General features: G+C 44.7%; 1 protein-coding gene across 5 annotated transcripts in view; it reads left to right on the forward strand.

Moving 5' to 3' along the window:
- Window positions 1-785: 785 nt before the first annotated feature.
- Window positions 786-20,462, forward strand: part of PKN3 (protein kinase N3) — a 28,285-nt gene continuing 8,608 nt past the window's right edge. Inside the window, exons 1-12 of one of the 5 annotated variants that reach the window (XM_039507003.1) lie at window positions 786-1,207; window positions 6,906-7,188; window positions 7,826-7,980; window positions 9,348-9,477; window positions 9,600-9,751; window positions 10,857-11,055; window positions 11,351-11,542; window positions 11,808-11,917; window positions 12,540-12,683; window positions 16,019-16,094; window positions 17,570-17,759; window positions 19,796-19,907. In XM_039507003.1, the coding sequence (XP_039362937.1) occupies window positions 6,924-7,188; window positions 7,826-7,980; window positions 9,348-9,477; window positions 9,600-9,751; window positions 10,857-11,055; window positions 11,351-11,542; window positions 11,808-11,917; window positions 12,540-12,683; window positions 16,019-16,094; window positions 17,570-17,759; window positions 19,796-19,907 (1,725 nt within the window). In that variant the 5' untranslated portion in view covers window positions 786-1,207; window positions 6,906-6,923. Of the gene's footprint in view, window positions 1,208-1,340; window positions 1,597-6,440; window positions 6,598-6,905; window positions 7,189-7,825; window positions 7,981-9,347; window positions 9,478-9,599; window positions 9,752-10,856; window positions 11,056-11,350; window positions 11,543-11,807; window positions 11,918-12,539; window positions 12,684-16,018; window positions 16,095-17,569; window positions 17,760-19,795; window positions 19,908-20,462 lie in introns of those variants that run through there. The other 4 variants (XM_039507002.1, XR_005589981.1, XR_005589982.1 and 1 more) reach the window with 4 other exon arrangements.

The following is a 20,462-nucleotide window of genomic DNA, read 5'->3' on the forward strand; positions in this document are numbered from 1 at the left end:
CAAAGAGGCAGAGGGCTGATAGCAAAGCCAATGCATGCATCCTCCTCCTCCAAGCTCATACATGCACAAACCCTGAAAGTGAATAGCTAACAAGCCGCCCTTCCTTAGGACTGATAGGCTATTCAGCTGATGGACCACTGAATAAGGACCAAGTTTTCCAACATTATTAATCCTGCTTCTTGATTATTATTATTATAATTAAACACTGTCTGTTCCACCTGGGGAGAATCCAAGACCTGGAAGGAGAGAAGGGAAAGCTCCTGTAAAGACAGAGGCATTGAGCCCAGTGCTTTCCGCAAGCTGGAGGACCAGGAAAACAAATCTTATCCTCTCCCCAGACTGAGGCTGAATCTAAAAATTAAATTACTTGACTTTTTAACTTTCCAATAATAGTTCCTTTAAATGGACACAGTTTAGTGTAGAATCTTATAGTACAAAACAAACAAAAATACTGTACCTCTGTTACTAATAAATCAGCAGATTAATAAGGGTTAGCACAAATCTATAATTGTTTGCTTTTGTAATTTAATTCAGTTTGGAACAAAAACTAGACTTCATTTATACTTCTTGTTCTAGTCAGTTTAATTTGCTAGCTCTCATACTGTAATATTCAGGCTGCAAATCCTGCAGGGGAATGCTTAAATAAAAAAATAAATTTAATTTAATAAAAAATTAACAGAAAAATGTTTATATCAGGTTTTGTACACGCTTTAAAAATATGTAAAAGTGGGACTATTATTAACTGAAAATATCCTCTAATTGTGTAGCCCATATTCCAGCTGTTAAGTTGTGGAAAGTTGTGTATCACTTAAAACAGAAATAACCTGTTGAATGGAATAACAAACAGCATTACATGTGGCTGGCAGCAGGAAGAGATCTTTAAGCACAAGGCTCTACCACTTGAACTGAAGGAGAATCTCCTTTAAACGTTTGTAATGTAGGGTCTAGGACTGCAGTAAATCAACTCTGTTTCTATCCATAAGAGCATTGTGACAAACACATATTGTCTAGTTTATTATGCTATTAGCAACAACAGTTAATGTAATGTGTTAATATTTAGGAGGTACCTTAGAGCCTCTTCCCTATGTAATTATTGACTTCTTCCCTCTTGGATCTCTGAACCCTTAGCATTCCTGGATCAAGAGAAAGTGGCACAGGGTTGCTGGATTCCCCAGAAAGTAGCATTAGATCTCTGGATCAGTGTCAGGTGAGGTACATTGGCTCCAGCAGGTGGGACCAGATCTCTGAATCCCTGGCGGCGGGCACCCAATTGTTGGGTCCAGAGATCCCGGCGTCCTAGCAAACGGTGCTGGTCCCCTTCTGGCGGGCAGGGGAAACCAGATCTCACCGGCCGGGGGCGCTGGATCCCTCAGTCTCGGGGGGCCGCCCTGCATTCCGGCAGGTGGCGCTGCAGGCCTCAGTGCCGCCAGGGGGCGCTGGCTGTAGGCTCCCGAACGGCGCTTCCCTGCCGAGGTTAAGGTTGAAGTTTGAAAAGTGCCGGTTGCGAGTGGCTGCGCGGGGGTAGGAAGATCGGGGGCTGAGTCTGGAGCGGGCCGCGGGAGAAGAGGAGCCATGGCGGCTGGGGAGCCGCGGCAGGTGAGCGGGAGAGACTTGTCTGAGCGGAGATCCGCAGGGGGTCCAGGAGACGAGGCTGTTCCGGAGCCGGGAGTCCCCGCGCTGGGGATCGGGATGAGTCCTTCTGGGACTGGTTCGGGGGAGAGCCCGAGGCGGGGAGGAGAGTCCGGCGGGCGTGGGGGAGAGTCCGGCGGGCGTGGGGGAGAGTCTGAGGGGATTTGGGGGAGGGGTAGGAGGAGAGTCCGGCGGGCGTGGGGGTGAGTCTGCGGGGATTTGGGGGTCGGGGGGAGGAGAGTCCGGCGGGCGGGGAGAGCCTGAGGGTATTGGGGGCGGGGAGGAGGAGAGCCCGGCGGGCGGGGAGAGCCTGAGGGTATTGGGGGCGGGGAGGAGAGCCCGGCGGGCGGGGAGAGCCTGAGGGGATTGGGGGCGGGGAGGAGGAGAGCCCGGCGGGCGGGGGAAGAGCCTGAGGGGATTGGGGGCGGGGAGGAGGAGAGTCCGGCGGGCGGGCGGGGAGAGCCTGAGGGGATTGGGGGCGGGGAGGAGGAGAGTCCGTCGGGCGGGCGGGGAGAGCCTGAGGGTATTGGGGGGCGGGGAGGAGGAGAGTCCGGCGGGCGGGGGAGAGCCTGAGGGGATTTGGGGGGCGGGGAGGAGGAGAGCCGGGCGGGGAGAGCCTGAGGGGATTTGGGGGCGGGGAAGGAGGAGAGTCCGGCGGGCGGGGGAGAGCCTGAGGGGATTGGGGGGCGGGAAGGAGGAGAGTCCGGCGGGCGGGGAGAGCCTGAGGGGATTGGGGGGGCGGGGGAAGGAGGAGAGCCCGGCGGGCAGGGGGAGAGCCTGAGGGGAGGCATGGGGGGACGACAGGGAGACTTCACATTAGGAGAGGGAGAGTAGTTTGGAAGGGAGAGAAAAATTGGCCTCTGGAAAAATCAGCTAGTCTCTTTCCCATTGTCACCTCCAAATTCTCCCTTCTTGGGGGGCTTTTCTCTGGTCCCCACTCCCCAGGATGGCCTCCTCCCCCCAGGAACTCACCTTGCCTTGCACCCCTACATCCACTCAGGGGCTAGAGTGTTCTCCTGGCTTGCTTGAGAAACTGGACTCCTTAGGAGTCCCCAGTTCCCTTACCCTGAGGCCCCTTTTTCCTTCCATGAGGCTCCAGTTTCTCCACCCAATATGAAGTAGTCAGTCCCACTGTCCCTCATCCTGATCTATTGCGTACAGCCCTCTTTCTGCTCATCCCAGTATATGTGGGGGCACATTCCTCTCATCAAAGTAGACCCTGTGATTCTCAGAACAGATAAGGTTGGCTCTGAATAATGGAGTTATCCTGCACTGATGATGATTACTGGGGTAGTGTCTAAAAGCCCAGTTGGAGATTAGGGTTTCTTTGTGCTAGACACCATGCATGTACACAATGAAAAAATGTTCTCTGCCCCCAAAAGAACCTCTCAAATATGGTCTAAGTTTGCTAGAAGGTGACTAAGGGAGGAACGCAAGTGTGTGAATTTTAAGGATATGGTTTAGTTATTTAGGATGGCAAAAGGGTTTATTATAACCAGGAGAAATGGGCTGAGATGGAGAAAGGGAAAATGTAAGGTGAACAACAGGAAACATTTTCTGGCAGTGGAATGCATTAGTTTGTGGAATACTCTCCTATGGGAAGTGGTGTGTATGCCCCATAACTTCGGACATTTAAAAAACAAATCTGGAAAAATCTAATCTTGGAGCATAATATATTACAATCTCATTCTGTGGGCAAGTTAGTGACAGAAAGGTCAGAGATTTAATTTGATTTTTAAAAATCAACAGAATCATAATGTCACCCACTCACTGTCCCCCATGGCTCCAGGTCCTCAGGTTGGTGGAAATGTTTATATGTTGTTGGAAATGGGTTGAATTGAGTATTATTCAAATGCCCTTTCTTCCACAAACACAATGGTGTCAAATATGACAAACCTAGAACAATTTATGCAAATATGTATTTTAGAAAATGTTTAAAATTTTAATTTTTAAACTATACTTTAACACAGGGGTGCTTTGCTTACATAAACAATCCCTGGAGACTCCACTACAGGGAACATTTCTGAAACAGTCCCTGGGGCAAGGGGAGTACCCGATGTAATAAATAGGTCTTTCCTTCTCTCTGATTTTGTTATTTTTGTGAGGGGAGGGATAATGTCTGCATAATTCAGAGTAGCAAAGGGGACCAGATCCAAAAGTGCTAGAAGTTGATTTATCCCAAACTGGGTGCTGTACTTTTCACTTTTTAAAATAAATTTAGTGTAGGTGAAAGCTGCCAGACTCAGGCTTGGTCTAAACACAGAGTTGCACCAGTTTAACTAAAGGCATGGCTTAAAATTCCTTTAGTTAAAAAGGTGCATCTTTGTGTGAAGACTTTCTATATCAGTTTAAACCTTCCGTTGGTTTAGCTTGCATCTAGTGAATGCTGAATTGATATGAGTGTCTATGCAGGGGTTTGCACTGATGTAGCTGAATTAATGTTTAAAGTGATTTCAGTTAAACCTGTGCAATGTCTCTGTGTAGACAAACCCTCTGGCCCCAGCTCTGCGTTGAGTCCTGTGGTGTTGGATCTCATTGCAGGTTCAGGGTTTAACAGCCTAGGAGACTAACCTTCGCTGGGATCCACAGAACACCTGCAGCATGGGCAGTGTCAGCTTCTTGACACCCCACCCAGCAGTCCTAAATCAGCTTTGCAAAATGATCATAAAAATGTATCAGCCCAAATGCAAATTCTGCTGTCCTACCCTTTTCTGTGTTGACTGAATAGTATTTTATGTCCCCTAGTGCAGTGGTTCTCAATCTTTTTCGTCCTGAGGCCCCCAACATGCTATAAAAATTCCTTGCCCCCCCCCTCCCCGCCCTGTGCTACAACTGTTTTTCTGCATATCCAGTAGCTTAAAAGCTAGGATTGGCATTAGGGGATAGCAAGCAGGGCAACTGCCTGTTGCTCAGGCTGTGGCTTCAGCCCCACATGGCGGGGCTCGGGCTTTGGCTTTCTTCCCTTGTTTATTTTGGCAGACTCCCTGAAACCTGCTCATTGCCCCGCAGGGGGCCCTGTATCCCTGGTTGAGAACCACTGCCCTAGTGCAATCACGGTTAACACTGAGATCTTCTGGCCCACAGGGGGTAGAAAGAGCCTGTCAATCACAATGCCATAGGGTATATGTGTTCTAAATATATTTAGAATATGGACAAGGCAGATGGTTGACTTTCAGCTATGTGTTTGGCAGGGTGTAGAGTGGAGGAAACTTGCCCTGACACTGCCCACATTGTATCCATTCTGTGGATAAATGAAAGATGTCAGTTTCCAGCGCACTCAGTCCAGTATCTTTTGCCAGCACTAAGCTCACATTAAGCAGCTATCCTATAAGTTTGTCAGTACAAATGTGCGGGTAGGACCAGATAGGTGTGTTGCATATACCTGTCCATATGATTTGAGAAATAGGCACACTTTTTCCTAATATTTGTTTAAAATGTAATTTAAAAAAATCAAACTCCTTTTAGTAACTTACTGCACACCGGACAAAAGACTTTCTGATTTCCTGACCTAGAATTGGAACAGTTTGGCTGAGTGACTCAAGGGCTCCATGATTCAAGTTCCTTTTGATGAAACCTTTTATTTTATTTTTTTCAGGAATTTGGCTAGATTCCTGGCCTTACCAATTGGGCGAGAACTTCCTGGAGTCAGGATGTTAAACCTGAGCCACTTTGTTTCATTACCAGTCCTAAAGTCTCCTTTTTTGGTTGTCGAGTCTGTAGTGGACTTGACATTGGCTTAAGACACTAGTAAAAATAGAATTTGTTCTCTCTCTCTCTCTCTCTCTCGTTTTGCTATTAAACTGAAATGTAAGCAACACCTGATTAGTGAAGAAATATGGAGAGCCTGCTTATAAGACAAGCTGTGTGATGTGCAACACAATAACAGCATTACAGTGACTCAAGAATTATTTTTTTTCTGAGCTGTTGGCACGTACTTTGGGTGCTTTGTAAAGTCTTAATCACCTGTGATGTGCACCAGTGACCTGATAATGCAAATCCTGATATAGTTTGTTACTACAGTATATGTATGGTCTAATATTAAAGAATATGACAGGGAGACAGAACTCCTAGGTTCTGTTCCTGCTCTGACAGCAACTCTGTGAGACTGGGGAATTTACTGAGTGTGGCAGGAACTTTATTTTGCTGTTCTTCATTTTGTATATTTTGTATATATAAAGTGAGGATCATGGTAAGTAATTAATCAGTCTTGGGCTACATACATGTGTATATATATACATATACACACACACATATATATACATATACACATATATATGTGTATATGTATGTTTTTCTTTAATTGCTATGGAGCCCTTTAAAAACCCTCCTTTTCTAGAGCCTTTTGCGTGGATCTGGTTACTATGTCATCAGCAGTGGGTGAAGCCAGGAGCAGGTCTCCGGATAAAGTTCTGGCTGCCCCTGCCTGGGTGGAAAGCCTATTCATGGGGGAACATGAGGAAAGGCTGTGCCATCTAAGCTGTATCTGTTCTGGGGCTGTAAACAGAGTCTGTCAGTCCAGAGCTATCACCAGTACACCTTTCACCAAAACAAAGCTGTTTAAAATTGACTTAAAAAGCTAAGAACAGACTTTAATGTTGCCAGATCAATTTAAATGTGAGCAAAATTTTAAAGAAGCCATACTACTTGCAAATCCCAGCTAGGATGGGGGTTGGGACTACAGACTGTCTGCCTTTTCTGGTATAGCTTGTATAGCTGACTTTTTGATTCATTAATTTACAAACAGATGTATGGATTAATTTATTTGTCTTCCTCAGTGATGAAGACTTGGTCATGCATTCACTGAAAGTTAGCGTTTGGCTGTTACACCTCTAAAAAGTTCCAGTTGGAATGTAGCTTTGGACAACTGGCAGCTCAAGCCATATTAAAATAAAGAACTGCACCTGTTATATAATGCCAGTGTAACTTAGCATCATGATCACGATGAGGACAAATTACAGCTTCCCTTTGGTACTTATTCAAGACACATAAATATAAATAGACATTAAATAACAAGAAGGCAACCTTTGTGAGGACTCATCTCATTTGTGCATTAATGCGAAGTTGGGGTATATTAAGATCAAAGATGGGCCCCAAATTGCAAAGTTAAAATTTAGATCTGATCTTCCTCAAAATTTGTTGGTGATTGGAATCAAGGTTTTGTTCTGAGACCATCTGTAGTTGAGATGAAGTGGTAGAACGCTATTGATGTGTTGCACACTCACCGTTTTGCTATCACATAATATCTCCAACTCTCTCCCCTTTGGTACTGGTTTTAGGGCATCTACCTCCTGCAAATGAACAATGGAGTGAACCTTATGGATCCAGGGTTCCAGCAGAAACTGGAGGATGAGAAGGAAGTAATTCGTCGAGCTATCCAGAAGGAACTGAAGATCAAAGAGGGGGCAGAAAATCTGCGCAAGGTGACAACAGACAAAAAGAATCTGGTGCATGTAGAGCATGTGCTGAAATCTTCCAATCGGAAACTGGAGCAGCTGCACTGGGATCTCCAGGAGCTTAATGCCCGGATTGTAGTAACCGAGAAAGGGGAGAGCAAAACAGGTAGGTCTTGGGACATAATTGTTGGGCATGATAGCTCCAGTAGTAAGCCTCATTATAGCCAATGTTTTAATTTCTTTTTTTTTTTTCTATTGGGGGCTAGTATGATGGGAAGGAAAAATCTCATCTAGCTAGGAGAGGAATCTCAACTGGTTCCTGCTTATGTCCAGGTGAGATGAACAGTGTACAGGTATTGAAGTTTGGAAAGTTGTGATTGACACTAATTGAGATGGAAGGAGGTGATAACATAAATCAGCATAGGCAAAAGACTGATTGCATATGTTGGACATAGGATCGCCTCCTGAACTTCATCTAGGTAGACTTACAGAGCTTGGGAGAGAAAATAGGGGCTTTGGGGTAGAATCCAACATGCAAGTTCCTGACAGAGGGATGAATGTGAGATTTGGAGGTTGTTGGTATTCTCAGGGCCTGATCCTAAGAAGCCAGCAGTTCTCATATTGGGTCAGTAGTAGGCTAGGGTACGCAACAGCTAGGAGAATTTGTCCTCCAGTTGAGGCCATATATTGTACGTGTCTTTGAAGATGAAAACCTCATTTATACTCTCCTCCTCATCCCATCTATTACCCTACGAGGGAACCATGAGAAGGAGGGTAATGGAATTTACTATGTTGTTGCACAGATGGTTCCATGTCCCCGGACCCTTGTCTCTGGGAAAGGAACCCAAACCCAGTGGCAAGGAGGATAGAGGCTCTGAAAAAGCAGCTGCACATTGAGATGAAAGTGAAACAGGGAGCAGAGAACATGATCCAGATGTATTCAAATGCAACATCAAAGGTAAGCATTGCTGAGTAGAAATAAGCAGGGAGCATGCCACCTTGGAACAAGATTTCTGTTAAAAGTGCAAACACGCACAAATCTTTATTCCAGATCTGGGTGTGACAGGGAGACACTTTAAGTCAGAGTTGTTTTAGGTTGCATGGCCGAGCCCATCTGTATGTTCATGAGCTGATGCACAGCCCTGTGACAGCATGGTGTACTATCCCATGGGGGAACAGTGTTTTGAATACTGGTTGTGTTGGTCTCATTGTCACGGGATGTCATTGAGGCAATAATTTAGTACAATTCAAATCAGTCTGCCTACTGTGGGGTCTCTTGTACCTTCTACTGAAGCATCTGGTGCTGATCATTGTTACAGACAGGACTCTGGACTAGATAGACCAGGGGTCTGATCCAGTATGGTAATTTATGTTCCTAAACTTCAGATACTGATTATGCTTCTGTTCTCTGATATTAGTTACTAATATTAAACATTAGAATGGCTACCAGCATCTAACACTGGTGGTAGTGCCACTAGATTAGAAACAGATTTAAAAAAAAATCTCAGAAGTGGTAAATCTTGTCAGTCACAGACATGGAGTGCTGCCTCCAGAAAAGTCAATCCAGGCTTTGGGAGGTGCAGTACAGGGAGAGGAGCCAAAATACCTGACCAAAGGTAAGAAAATAAAATGCTTTGGAATATGACCCTTAATGTGTGACACTATCCCACAGCATCAAGTTTCTGATATGATGTACCAAGTTTGTGCAATACTGTTTATTTCAAAAGAGACCTTAAGATGGAGCAAAGTAAATGGTATCTTTGTGTATGAGTTATTTAAGAAAGAGCTTTTTGGGAATTTACTGCTTTCTTATTCATCATGCTTGTTGTGTTTGGCATAATCATATTTAATATTCTGGAGGAGAATAAAAAATAAAGTTTAATTAAGAAGCTTAATTTAACTATATGAGCATGATAAAGAACTTAGACATTTTTGTTTATTCCACACCTCCACCCATACAACTCTGCCAGCACAATTGACTAGTGAAGTACAATATTGAATCACTGCAACATCAGAATAAACTCTTAGCTGACTGTACCCACAGGGCAGGACACTGTTACCTAGCAAACTCGTCACATCTTTCATAGGTGTCACAGCATATCACAGCTCCCTCATCTGTTTCTACCATGGTTGGAAATCATCATCCCTGTTGCTTATGCATCTTTTTGCACAACTGGGCATTGTGTGAAATTTTATGACTTTCTGGGACACCTTTTAAGGCCTTGTATGTTGTGGTGCCCCATCTTTGTCCTAGTCTAACACATCATTAAAATCCAGTTCTCTCCTGTATGGACGTCCCTAGCCATCTGTAATCTGTCTTGCCAGGACCGGAAGCTGCTGGCAGCAGCTCAGCAAATGCTCCAGGACAGCAAGACGAAGATTGAACTGATTCGGATGCAGATTGTGAAAGTATCTCAGTCGGCAGGTGGAATAGAGGATGCAATGGATCCAGCAGGTAAGATGCTTTGGATATCTGACATCGCTCGGAGAAGATGTTGCTGAATTATGAAGCTCCAATGCCTGAGATGCTAGGCCACTTGCTTGTCTGATTGTTATATTTATCTCCAACCTTACCAGTGAAGGTGGGGGTCACCATCAGTCTCCTGGAGCTACGCATCGAGGAACTGCGACATCACCTATGCATTGAAGCTGCTGTGGCTGAGGGGGCAAAAAATGTGGTGAAGATCCTGGGAGGCAGGCGGGTGCAGGATCGCAAAGTGTTGGCTGAAGTAAGTACCATTGCAGTATTGCTACTAGAAGCATTGTGGTGACTTTCTGTATGCTGGATAGTAACCTTTTTGTCAGAGGAAAAACAGTATTACAGCTGTTGCCCATTAATGCCCTAGCCTTGTTCTCAGCAATGACATGGTGGCTCCCTACTGCCAAGTCCCTTGACACTGGTCTAAGTCCCCCCAGCACTGCCATAATACTGCAGTCCCTGCTCATAGTGATGTTGCGGCAGCTGCTACTCCTAGCAACTGTAATGGTAGAAGGTGATAATTCCCTTGTATAACTGCTGTTACTGGCTGTTTGAGAGATCGTGTGGTTGTCATTGCCATCTGATTCATTGCCTGTAATATGCAATGACTGTTTTTTAAAAAGCCACATATAAAGCTCCCCCATTCTATGCTGTTCTTGTGAGAGACGTTACATTTCCAGAACTTGCCAACTGACTTACATCATAAAGCTAGGACAGAAAAAAATGAATTTATAGTAAACTAAACAACAATCTTTCATTTTTCTAATGGTCAGAACAGGAAAATATGAATAAAAAATTTCACTCATTTGCTATGTAACTTTGGGCAAGTCACTTATCCTTTTTGTGCCTCCGTTTACTCATCTGTACAATGAGGATAATACTTGTCCCACAGGGCTTTTGTGAGCCATAGTTCATGTTTGTAAAGAGCTTTGAAGGCCTCAGATGAAAGGCTCTATATAAGTATGAAGTGTTAGTTATAGTAATTATCCAACTTGGGCATTCATTATACCAGCTATTTTTAATTGGAAATCTCTTGGAGTCCAAATTGGTGGCTGCTTGTAGTGCACTGGCATGTAAGAAACCAGTTTTGGATTTTTGATCCTAATCTGTTCTTCAAGTCGGAAATACTGTGGAGAGTGCTTATTCAGGGCAGAATCCTCCTGACCCTGAGCAGCAGTGACTTGAGATGAATGAGTGGTGCTAATAGTCCCTTCTTGTCCTCCATGAGCAGGATGGTGCCTGACCTTTGAGGATGGGAAGTTGGGTCGCTTGTGAAGTGTTAGTAGTACCAAGATCATGGCAGTGGCTATTCATTCAAAGCCTGTACTAGCTTTTTCTCTGCTTCTTGTTACCAGGCTCAGGGTCGTTTGCAAGAATCATCTCAGAAGATTGATTTGCTGCGCTTGTCCCTGGAGCAGCAGCTTAACGAGCTTTCTTCTGATCACCCAAAGCGGGCACTCATCAAGCAGGAGCTAGTGAATGCTTCCTCTCTGGGAGCTCAGCATGTCAGCATCCAGCCCTTCACTTCACTGATCAAACCCACAGCTCTTACAGGTACCTGAGGCTGTGGGGCGTGGGGAATATTTCTTCCCTATATACCCATGTCATGACTGGTGGTTTTTGTGAGGTGGACACTTGTTCCATTAGGAACTGTATCAAGTCCTCAATTTGTTTCATGTAGGCCACCAAAAAGCTGTCAGATTGTAATGACTTTAATAGCTACTGAAGGCTGGTTTAAAAGTGTAAGATACCTAGACAGCATAAATCTAAAGTTTCTGACTTCCTATGTGGACTGACTAGAATAATTTCACTTTTCTTGAGACTAACACTCTTCGGTGAAATTCCTCAGGTTCATTAGAAGTGAGACTGATGGGGTGTCAAGATCTGTTGGAAAAAGTTCCAGGACGTTCCCGAGTGTTTGGTTCATCTCCCAATCATGGGAGCCCAAGTGACATGAAATCCCTGACCCGAGCACGAGCTGGGATGAGTATTCATGGCCGCAGTATTGCAGCAAAGCACTTGCGGAATGAGGAGCTGTGTAGTGAGTATGATACTCCCTGTTGCATCAGTGATGGTGTCTTCTAATGTGCCTGCCACCTTTCAGTCTGGTGTGAGTGCAGTGAGAGGAAACCTGGAAACTTGGCTCCTGAAACAGGGGAAGAGGCTGAATCATTTGGTCTCCTGTCCCCCTTAGTGATCTCCTGTGCTGGAAATCTCATTAGATTGTGTGGCTAGCTCCAGCAAGAAGTATATTCCATTTTATGACCATATAAAAGATAGTAATCTACACTTTCTCCCTTGTCCAGATGAGGTGCTTGCTGTGCTCAAAGTGGACAATAAAGTGGTTGGTCAGACAAACTGGGGCCCAGTTAATAACCAGGCTTGGGACCAAAGCTTTGTCATTGAGCTGGATCGGGTAAGACTTTATTTCTGTAGGATGATAGGAATTCCAGGATCTCTTCAGTCTTGTCCTCAGAACCCCTGTGTTGTGTCCCTTTTTTGATCTTTAACTTTATTTGAATTATTTCTGTGGATTTGGTGATATACTTGTCATTCCATTTTTGATCCATCTCTTTACTGGGACTGATAATGTAGCCTTCTCCCCATTCCTAAATCTACTGTAAGTACAGGTTACCTCTGGTATAGCTTCAATCTGAGCATTTGATGCCCCTCTTCTGTCTCCATTTGAGCGGCCCTACTCCATCTTTTACTTGCAATACAGCTCACTTTGGGATATTTGGGATGAGGTTCAGTCTTATGTAGGAGCAAAGTCAAGAAATTACATGAAAATGAGCAATCCTTTAAAGAAAGTTGTAGCTGCTGAATGTCTGAAAAGACCAAAGAGGTGGGAAGCAATAGGAATGAGGAACTATCACCTCTTCCTTTGAGCAGGTCTCTTATACCCTGCATTGTTTAGCTGCATGGAATTTCTACAGGGCAGGAAAAGGTGGAGTTCAGAATGTGTAGGTTACAGGAATGTGTGTGTGCCAGGTCATTGGCCTTGTCCATTACCAAGCTCTCTGCTTCTCTTCTTTCAGTCCCGGGAGCTGGAGATTGCAGTTTATTGGCGTGACTGGAGAGAGCTGTGTGCAGTGAAGTTCTTGCGCTTGGATGACTTTCTCGATAATGAACGCCATGGGATGTGCCTCTCTCTTGAACCCCAAGGGATGCTTTTTGCAGAGGTAAAGGCTCTAAATTTTACCTTTTTCATCCAGAAGAGTCACTGCTCCAGAGGTTTTCACTGAAGTGATAGGTAATTCTGTTGGGTTTGACTCTCCTTGCGTTGAGAAGGTTGCAGACAAATGGGTAAACTGAGACATGGATAGGTGAAGTAACTTACCCAAGGTCACACAGGAGTCAGTGGGGGAGCTGGGACTAGAACCCAGGAGTCTTGACTCTCATTTCTCTATTCTAACCGCTAGATACACTCCCACCCTCACTCAATACTCTTTATACCTCAAAAGTAATCTGCTTGTCCTCTAGTGGGGAGAGGAGGAGGGATGGTTAGCACTTGTAATTCAAATAGTTTCCATTCCCCTGTTTAGAGTGTGGTGTCTACCCTGGAAATAGGTGCTTGTCTGAGAATGAAGGGAGTGAATAGGGAGGATATGTTATACACACATTTATTTAAGCAATTATATAGCTTAACTTTCATTTATTCAGATTCTTAATTTTTATTTTATGTATTGTTTTAGGGAATGGTGAATGATGCATTTGTTATTTACTAAATGATCAATTTTTTTTTACCTGTGTTTGTGTCAAGGTCTATGTAGATGGAACTTCAAATTAAATAAAAAATGCACAAAACAGCATTTAAAAATTATTAAATAAAACTACCTTAAATATGCTGGATACATTTAAACAAAGTTAATGAAAAAGTTAATCAAAAAATGTTTTGCATTTAAAACTAACTGATTTATTAAACAAATAAAGTATTATCTGTAATTAATAAATTGAACTAATTGTTTCTTGTCACCATGTCCTTCAGGATTTCAGAAGGAATAGATTTCATCCTCCTCAACCTAATTTTGATTCATAGATTGAAAGAGGAAAACAAGTTTTCCTGCGCTTTCAATTCCCATTGATCTCTTAACTTAGAATGAACTAGTCCATTAAAATGAACTAGTTGAGTAAACTGAAATAAAATATATTCTTTCTGCATCTGCTGAAAAAGCTGGTTTAGCACATCAACAAACACTGGTGAGAGGTACTTAGCCAGTGACTTTCACCAGTTCAGTGATATTACTTTAAAACTTGGCAGCAAACATTTACTTCATAATATTATGTTTTTATTTAATTTAAATTAATTTAATAAATTATAGTAAACTTAAGCCTTAACGTAGATTGCTGTAATTTAAAATGTCATTCTAAATAGGTTTATTTAAAAAAAAAAGCTTATTTAATTTAAATTTAAAAAACTGATTTAAAATAAAAATCTGATTAAAAAACAACAATCATTGATTATTACCCACCGTAAGAAGTGTTCTTTGTGGCTGATACAGTCTACACTCAGATGGTTGAGGACTAAAGCACCAACTGAAAACAAGGAAAGAAATACTTTAAAAAGATGAGTTTGTTTATAGCCAGGAGTGACCCTTAAAGGGCCCCACTGTAATTACCTGGGCACTACATAAAAAACAGTCTTTGACTTGCTTTTGTTAGGAGTCATCAGCAACACTTTACATTAAAGAGGGTGGCTTAATGGTTAGGTTTGAATTACCCAGACTGTCTGGAACCATGGGATCAAATCCTATCAGGTTGGGCTTACCCCTTCATCTTTTGAGATAATAAAGGGGTAGTCTACACTGGCAATGCTAAAGTGCTGCCGTGGCAGCGCTTTGCTGGGAGAGAACTCTCCCAGTGCCAGGGGCAGCTCCAGACCCCAGCACGCCAAGCGCGTGCTTGGGGCAGCATGCTGCGGGGGGCGCTCTGCCGGTCGCCGGGAGGGCGGCAGGCGGCTCTGGTGGACCTCCCGCAGGCGTGCCTGTGGAGGGTCCGCTGGTCCTGCGGCTTCAGTGGAGCATCCGCAGGTGTCCCTGAGGGAGGTCCACCAGAGCTGCGGGACCGGCGACCGGCAGAGCGTCCCCCGTAGTGTGCCGCCGTGCTTGGGGCGGCGAAACGGCTAGAGCCGCCCCTGCCCAGTGCTCTAAAAAACTCACCTCCACAAGGGGTGTAACTACCAGCACTGGGAGTGTGGCTCCCAGTGCTGGTGCCGTGTTTACACTGGCACTTTACAGCACTGAAACTTGCTGCCCTTAGGGGGGGTGTTTTTTCACACCCCTGAGTCAGAAAGTTGCAGCTCTGTAAATTGCCAATGTAGACAAGCCCAAAGTGCATGGAACTCAATTTGTTACAAGATCTTCCAGGTAATCCTTAAACACAGTCATGTCTCCTTTGCAGGAGACAAAAGATCCCAGGGCATCTTTCCTAATTAGGGTCTGACCCAGTCTCCTTAGCCAAAATTTCCCCTTGTCACTCTTGTGTTGTGGAGTGACTGGCTGCTGCTTCCCACTTTGGAGGTAGCTGCATTTCAGCAGTGCTTTATGTATATAATTTGATAAGTACACTGGCCTCAATTGGGATGGAAGACACCTTAGAAATGTTATAAGTAGGGTCCCACCAAATTCATGGTCCATTTTGCTCAATTTTACAGTCATAGGATTTTAAAAATAGTAAATTTAATGATTTCAGCTATTTAAATCTCAAATTTCACAGTGTTGTAATTGTAGTGGTCTTGACCCAAAAAGGAGTTGTGTGTGTGTGTGGGGGGGGTCTGCTACCTTTACTTCTACCCTACCCTAGCAGTACTGCTCCCCTTACTTCTGCGTGGCTGCTGGCAGTGGCACTGCCTTCAGAGTTGGGCAGCTGGAGAGCAGCGGCTGCTGGCCAGGAGCCCAGCTCTGAAGGCAGAACTGCCACCAGCAGCTACACAGAAGTAAGGATGGCATGGTATGGTATAGCCACCTTTACTTTTGCGCTGCTGCCTGCAGAGCTGGGCCCTCAGTCAGCAGCCGCCAGTCTCTGGCCGCCCAGCTCTGAAAGCAGCGCAGAAGTAAGGGTGGCAATACCGCAAGCCCCCTAAAATAACCTTGTGACACCCCCCCTCCCCCGCAACTCCCTTTTGAGTCAGGACCCCCAATTTGAGAAACGCTGGTCTCCCCCATGAAATCTGTATAGTGTAGGGTAAAAGCACACAGAAGATCAGATTTCATGGTCTGTGACATGTTTTTCATGGCTGTGAATTTGGTAGGGCCCTAGTTATGAGCCAATCATTCTGCCTTTGTCAGATTCTCTGTACTTCATGTTAATGGATACTTCTCACTTTATTTTTTTTTTCTTTTTTTTTTTAACATAGCACCTGAGGGTAGTAGATAGTATAACTCAGTCTGGAGTCTGCCTGTATATGTGACTCCTAGTTTGCTGAATGGGTGTGAATGGTCTATTTGAGCAGAAGGCTAAGCATGTGTCCAGGAGGGAAGTGAACTGCCCTGTAGAGTCTCCTCTGCTTCCCTGACAGGTGACCTTCTGTAACCCTGTGATTGAGAGACGGTCCAATCTGCAGCGCCAGAAATGTATTTTCCCCAAACAGAAAGGTAACCAGCCTGTGAACTGACAGCCACTCCAATTAGGGGCACGTATGGTTTATGTGGTTGTTGATGCGGGGGATGCTGCAGCCACCCCATGGCTTGAAGTGGTTTCCATTATATATGTGGTTTACAGTTTGGTTCAATGGCTCTCAGCACCCCCACCGTAAAAATTGTTCCAGCATCCCTGGTTTATGATACACCTCTACCTCGATATAAGGCTGTCCTTGAGAGCCAAAAAATCTTACCGTGTTATAGGTGAAACCGTGTTATATTGAACTTGCTTTGATCCACCGGAGTGTGCAGCCCCGCCTCCACCCCGGAGTACTGCTTTACCGCATTATATCCAAATTCATGTTATATCGGGTAGCATTATATCAAGAGAGCGGTGTACTTTTTGGAATGCTTCTGGGTTAATGTATGTGTGTAGGTGAGATCTATTAGAGTGTGGCAATATCTCCACTCACTAGGGAAGTGATGGAAGCATGGCTGTAACATGGAATGTGCATGGCTGTAACACTGCTTACATCCATGCCTAACATGATTACAGTGTCAGAGGCTATGATTAGTAGTTTTTGAACAGGACTGTTGCTAGTAGGCTCCAAGCCTCAATCTGTGTGTGTTCCTACCACCTGTAGGATGACCAGATAGCAAGTGGGAAAAATTGGGACGGGGTGTGGAGGGTAATAGGTGCCTATGTAAGAAAAAGCCCCAAATATTAGGACTGTCCCTATAAAATCGGGACATCTAGTCACTCTAACCACCTGTGCTACCACTGATAAGTGGCAGTGGTGAGAGATTTCCTAGAAAATTTAGACAAAGCCTTTACACAAAGGCTTTAAAGCTGACACTTCAGCAAGGTGAATAGGTTGGTGGGTGGCACAGCTCATGTGCTCTTTTTCTCCAGAGCTGGAGAGAGAGAGTGAGAATTTATATTCTGAAGGCTCTTTGCAATTGGAAAAGCTCTTTTTTTTTTTTTAAACAAAAACTTTGATTCTGCAGGAAACAGCAAAAATCATGGAAAGACCTTAAAAACTCATCCACAATTTATTTTCACAATTTTTCTGTTCTCAGGCTGAGAGACTTAAATTCAGCATGGAATTGGGGGTGGAAAATAAGACTATAGTACCTTCACATTATCTTTTGGCCAAGATCTAGTAGAGTATCAGTTTAATATCTGGTACATCCTCTGTGTAAGGATTATACCTCACCATTGCAGGGGTCTGGACATGATGAAGTGGGAGGTCTTTTTCAGCTCCAACTACTAGGACCTTATGAATACTTTAATCGTTACTTACCTGTGAGTCTGTCAGCTGTTCCGATTGTCTAGGAAATATAGTTATGGTGCCTTTTGGCCCTCCATCCCCAAACTGGGCCTCTTTTTGGGGTGAGCAAATGGCTGCCTCAATGAACTAGGTAGGGCAGTGGTTCATGTAGTGCTTGGCACGGTAATCTCAGTAACATTTGGGTTTCTCCTTCTCCAGGAAAGGAGTTTCTCCGAGCTTCTCAGATGAACATAAATATTGCTACCTGGGGTCGTCTAATGATGAGCATCCTCCCTCCATGTAGTTCCATGAGCACGCTAAGCCCCCCATTTCATTCTCCCATTCGTACAGACTTTACCTCTCCAGCACGGCTGCAAACTCAAACTGATTCAATGTCCATGTTGGGCAGGTAAGTCTTGTTCTAGTTAATGTTATTCGACAAACTGAAATGGGCACAAAATTAAAACTTGGTGAAACTCCACAGGGTGGTGAAAGACCTTCGTGTGAAAAATCTATGTAGGAAATTCAGCTTGGGCTATTAAGAAAAGCTAATACTGGCTGAGATGGTGTGAACTTTTATGGAGCATTCAGTATTGTAGGGCCACCTCTGATTTATTGTTGACCATTGGATAGATTTCCAGAATCACGGTTCTTCTTTGAGTATATGCCCCTATGGGTGCGCCACTATAGGATGTGCATGTGCCTGGGCACTCTCAACTGGAGATTTTAGCTAGCAGTGTCCAAAGGTCTGCATCTGTGCACTATGCCTCTGCATGTTCCTGTGCAGGGACATATAGGCAGGTGCAAATCTGTTGCCACTGCAGTTCCTTTTCAACTGCCTTCAGCTCAAGATGGTTCAGAATGGTGTCCGCTGTGTTCTCAGACCCAGGGGGTCAGGTGGGCTTGCACTTGGGTGGCTAGCCTGAGCTGCCACCAGGGTCACAATGTCCACACTGCTATTTTTAGGCGCTAGCTCAAGGTGAGCTAGCACGAGTCTGTCTACTCACAGTGGAAATCACACCTCCCAGTTGCAGTGCTGACCTGCTGTTAAGATTCTATCATGCTGGCCATTGTTCAGTGTGGACCAGGCCCGCCGACAGCAGTTCCGGGCCCCAGGGCAGAACAGTCCATGGGCCCGAGCTGCTGCCGGCTGCGCTGCTGGTGCCCAGTGAGATGCCAGCACAGCCAGGGCTTCCACATGCCCGCCTGGTTGCCTTCACCACTGCCGGTACCACCCCACGTGCACCTAGGAGCCCTGTGGCCCACCTGGGCTATTTAAAAGGGCCTGGGATTCCCGGCCACTACCGCAGCAGCGGCAATGTCCCAGGGCCCCCAAACCATTTAAAACCACCCAGGCGTCTGGGCAATTGCCCCCTTGTGCTCCCCCCCTCCCCCCCGATCAGTGGGCCTGGTGTGGACCAATAATTTGGTGTCTCAATCTGGGGTCATAATAGAAGGATCCAGTCTGAAGTGGTTGTTTTCCTGCAAAATCTGTGAGTGACCACAAACAGATAACTCTTTGTAAACAGGAATTGTGAGAGGCTCATGTGAGAAGGAGTAGGTAACAGATCTCCATCTAATGGTCTAAGGCCCATTCTCACTTTGCTAAATAAAATAACGGTTCATCAGCAATTACTCTCACATGTTTCCACTTATTTCTTATGATATTAGGTATGACATTGGGAAAGTGCATTTGGGAGTATGATGGTGGGGGGAAAATAGGCAAGTGCACGGCCTGCTTCAGTGCCTTTTCACCTAAAGTCAAAAGCTGCTTTAACTTTTATCAGTACTAAACTTAACTTTATTTGGTCAAATGCTAAATTATCCAGGCCCAAACTCAAATGTGGCACATGTTCTTTTCATTATATACTATCTGAGTACTATAGAGGGCCACAGTTTAACTGGTGCTGGTATAGATCATAACCTTTTTTCCTGTGGTTGCAAATAACCTAACCACCAACTTGAATGTGTTCCAAAGCTTTGTATTCTAGCTTTTAGATTTGCTCCTCTAGAAGAGGATATTTTTCACTGGTCCACTAGCCCTTGTAAGAAGGAAGATCAAGTTGGTTACTAAGCTAAACTACATTGCTGTGACATAGTCAAAAAATAGATGTTTACTTTAAATTCTTCATCAGATGGCCGTTTTATTTATAGGCATTTCTATAGCTTTCGTCACTCATAATGTCAGAGTGCTAGGTGTCCTGAAAATAAGTATAAACACCAGCACCATAATAAAGGCTTATTTCCTTACCATTCATTTTAAAGACGCATGCTACCTGTTGATTTCTCACAGGCTTGAATCCCAGGTATGAATCAGGCAGTCTTACTGTCCAATGCATTTAGGATTAATTTAAACCTTGCTTGTGTAATTCTGGCACTGCACTAGTGTCCCCTGTACCGTATTCTATTTCACAGTGATCTCTTTAAAAATTTCTTCAAATGCAGTGACTATCCAGTGGTTAAACTGACATTTGGCGAGGAACCTCCCCCTAAGCCTCCACGCCTTTTTTTGACAGCAGATTCCAAAGAGGTTGCTCCATCTCCTGCAGACTCTCCGGTAAGAATCTGGGTTGACAGAGAGATTTTTGTGTGTTGGTCAGGTTTCTTTAGTGGGTTGGGCCCTGCCCTTTCCTCTCAAATCCAAGTTCTTTTTGACTTTTTATAACCCTCAGGAAATTAGTGACTCCTCAGGCAGATGCTGATTTAAGACTGGCTAATATCCAGGGATTTGGGGTCCAATTGGGTGACTGGGCCTTGGACTTTTGGTCACTCAGAAGTGGGACAGATGTGGACTCTAAGGGGAGGTGCTCCTTCTCCCCAATCCTATAAATTGCTTCCCCTTGCAGAAACAAAGTGGCAGGCAGGTCACCTTGGGATTTCAGGCCAGAAGTGGGGAAGAAGTATCTGCATGGGGAAAGCAGGGACGCAGAGCTTGCAGGTGCTGTAAAACAGGAGGGCATATAAAGCTCTTCTCCTGGGTAAGCTGGATGGGAAGGAAGAGGGGATCTCATTCACTGAGGGGAAGGAGCAGTTGCTGGAGGAGAAGTAGAGGTGCAGGTTTTCAATGCTGAAATAGTTAAATACCTGTGCCCTGACACATACCTTACTCTTC

This window comes from Mauremys reevesii, linkage group 19 (assembly GCF_016161935.1).
Source record: "Mauremys reevesii isolate NIE-2019 linkage group 19, ASM1616193v1, whole genome shotgun sequence".
NCBI classification, from domain to species: Eukaryota; Metazoa; Chordata; order Testudines; family Geoemydidae; genus Mauremys; species Mauremys reevesii.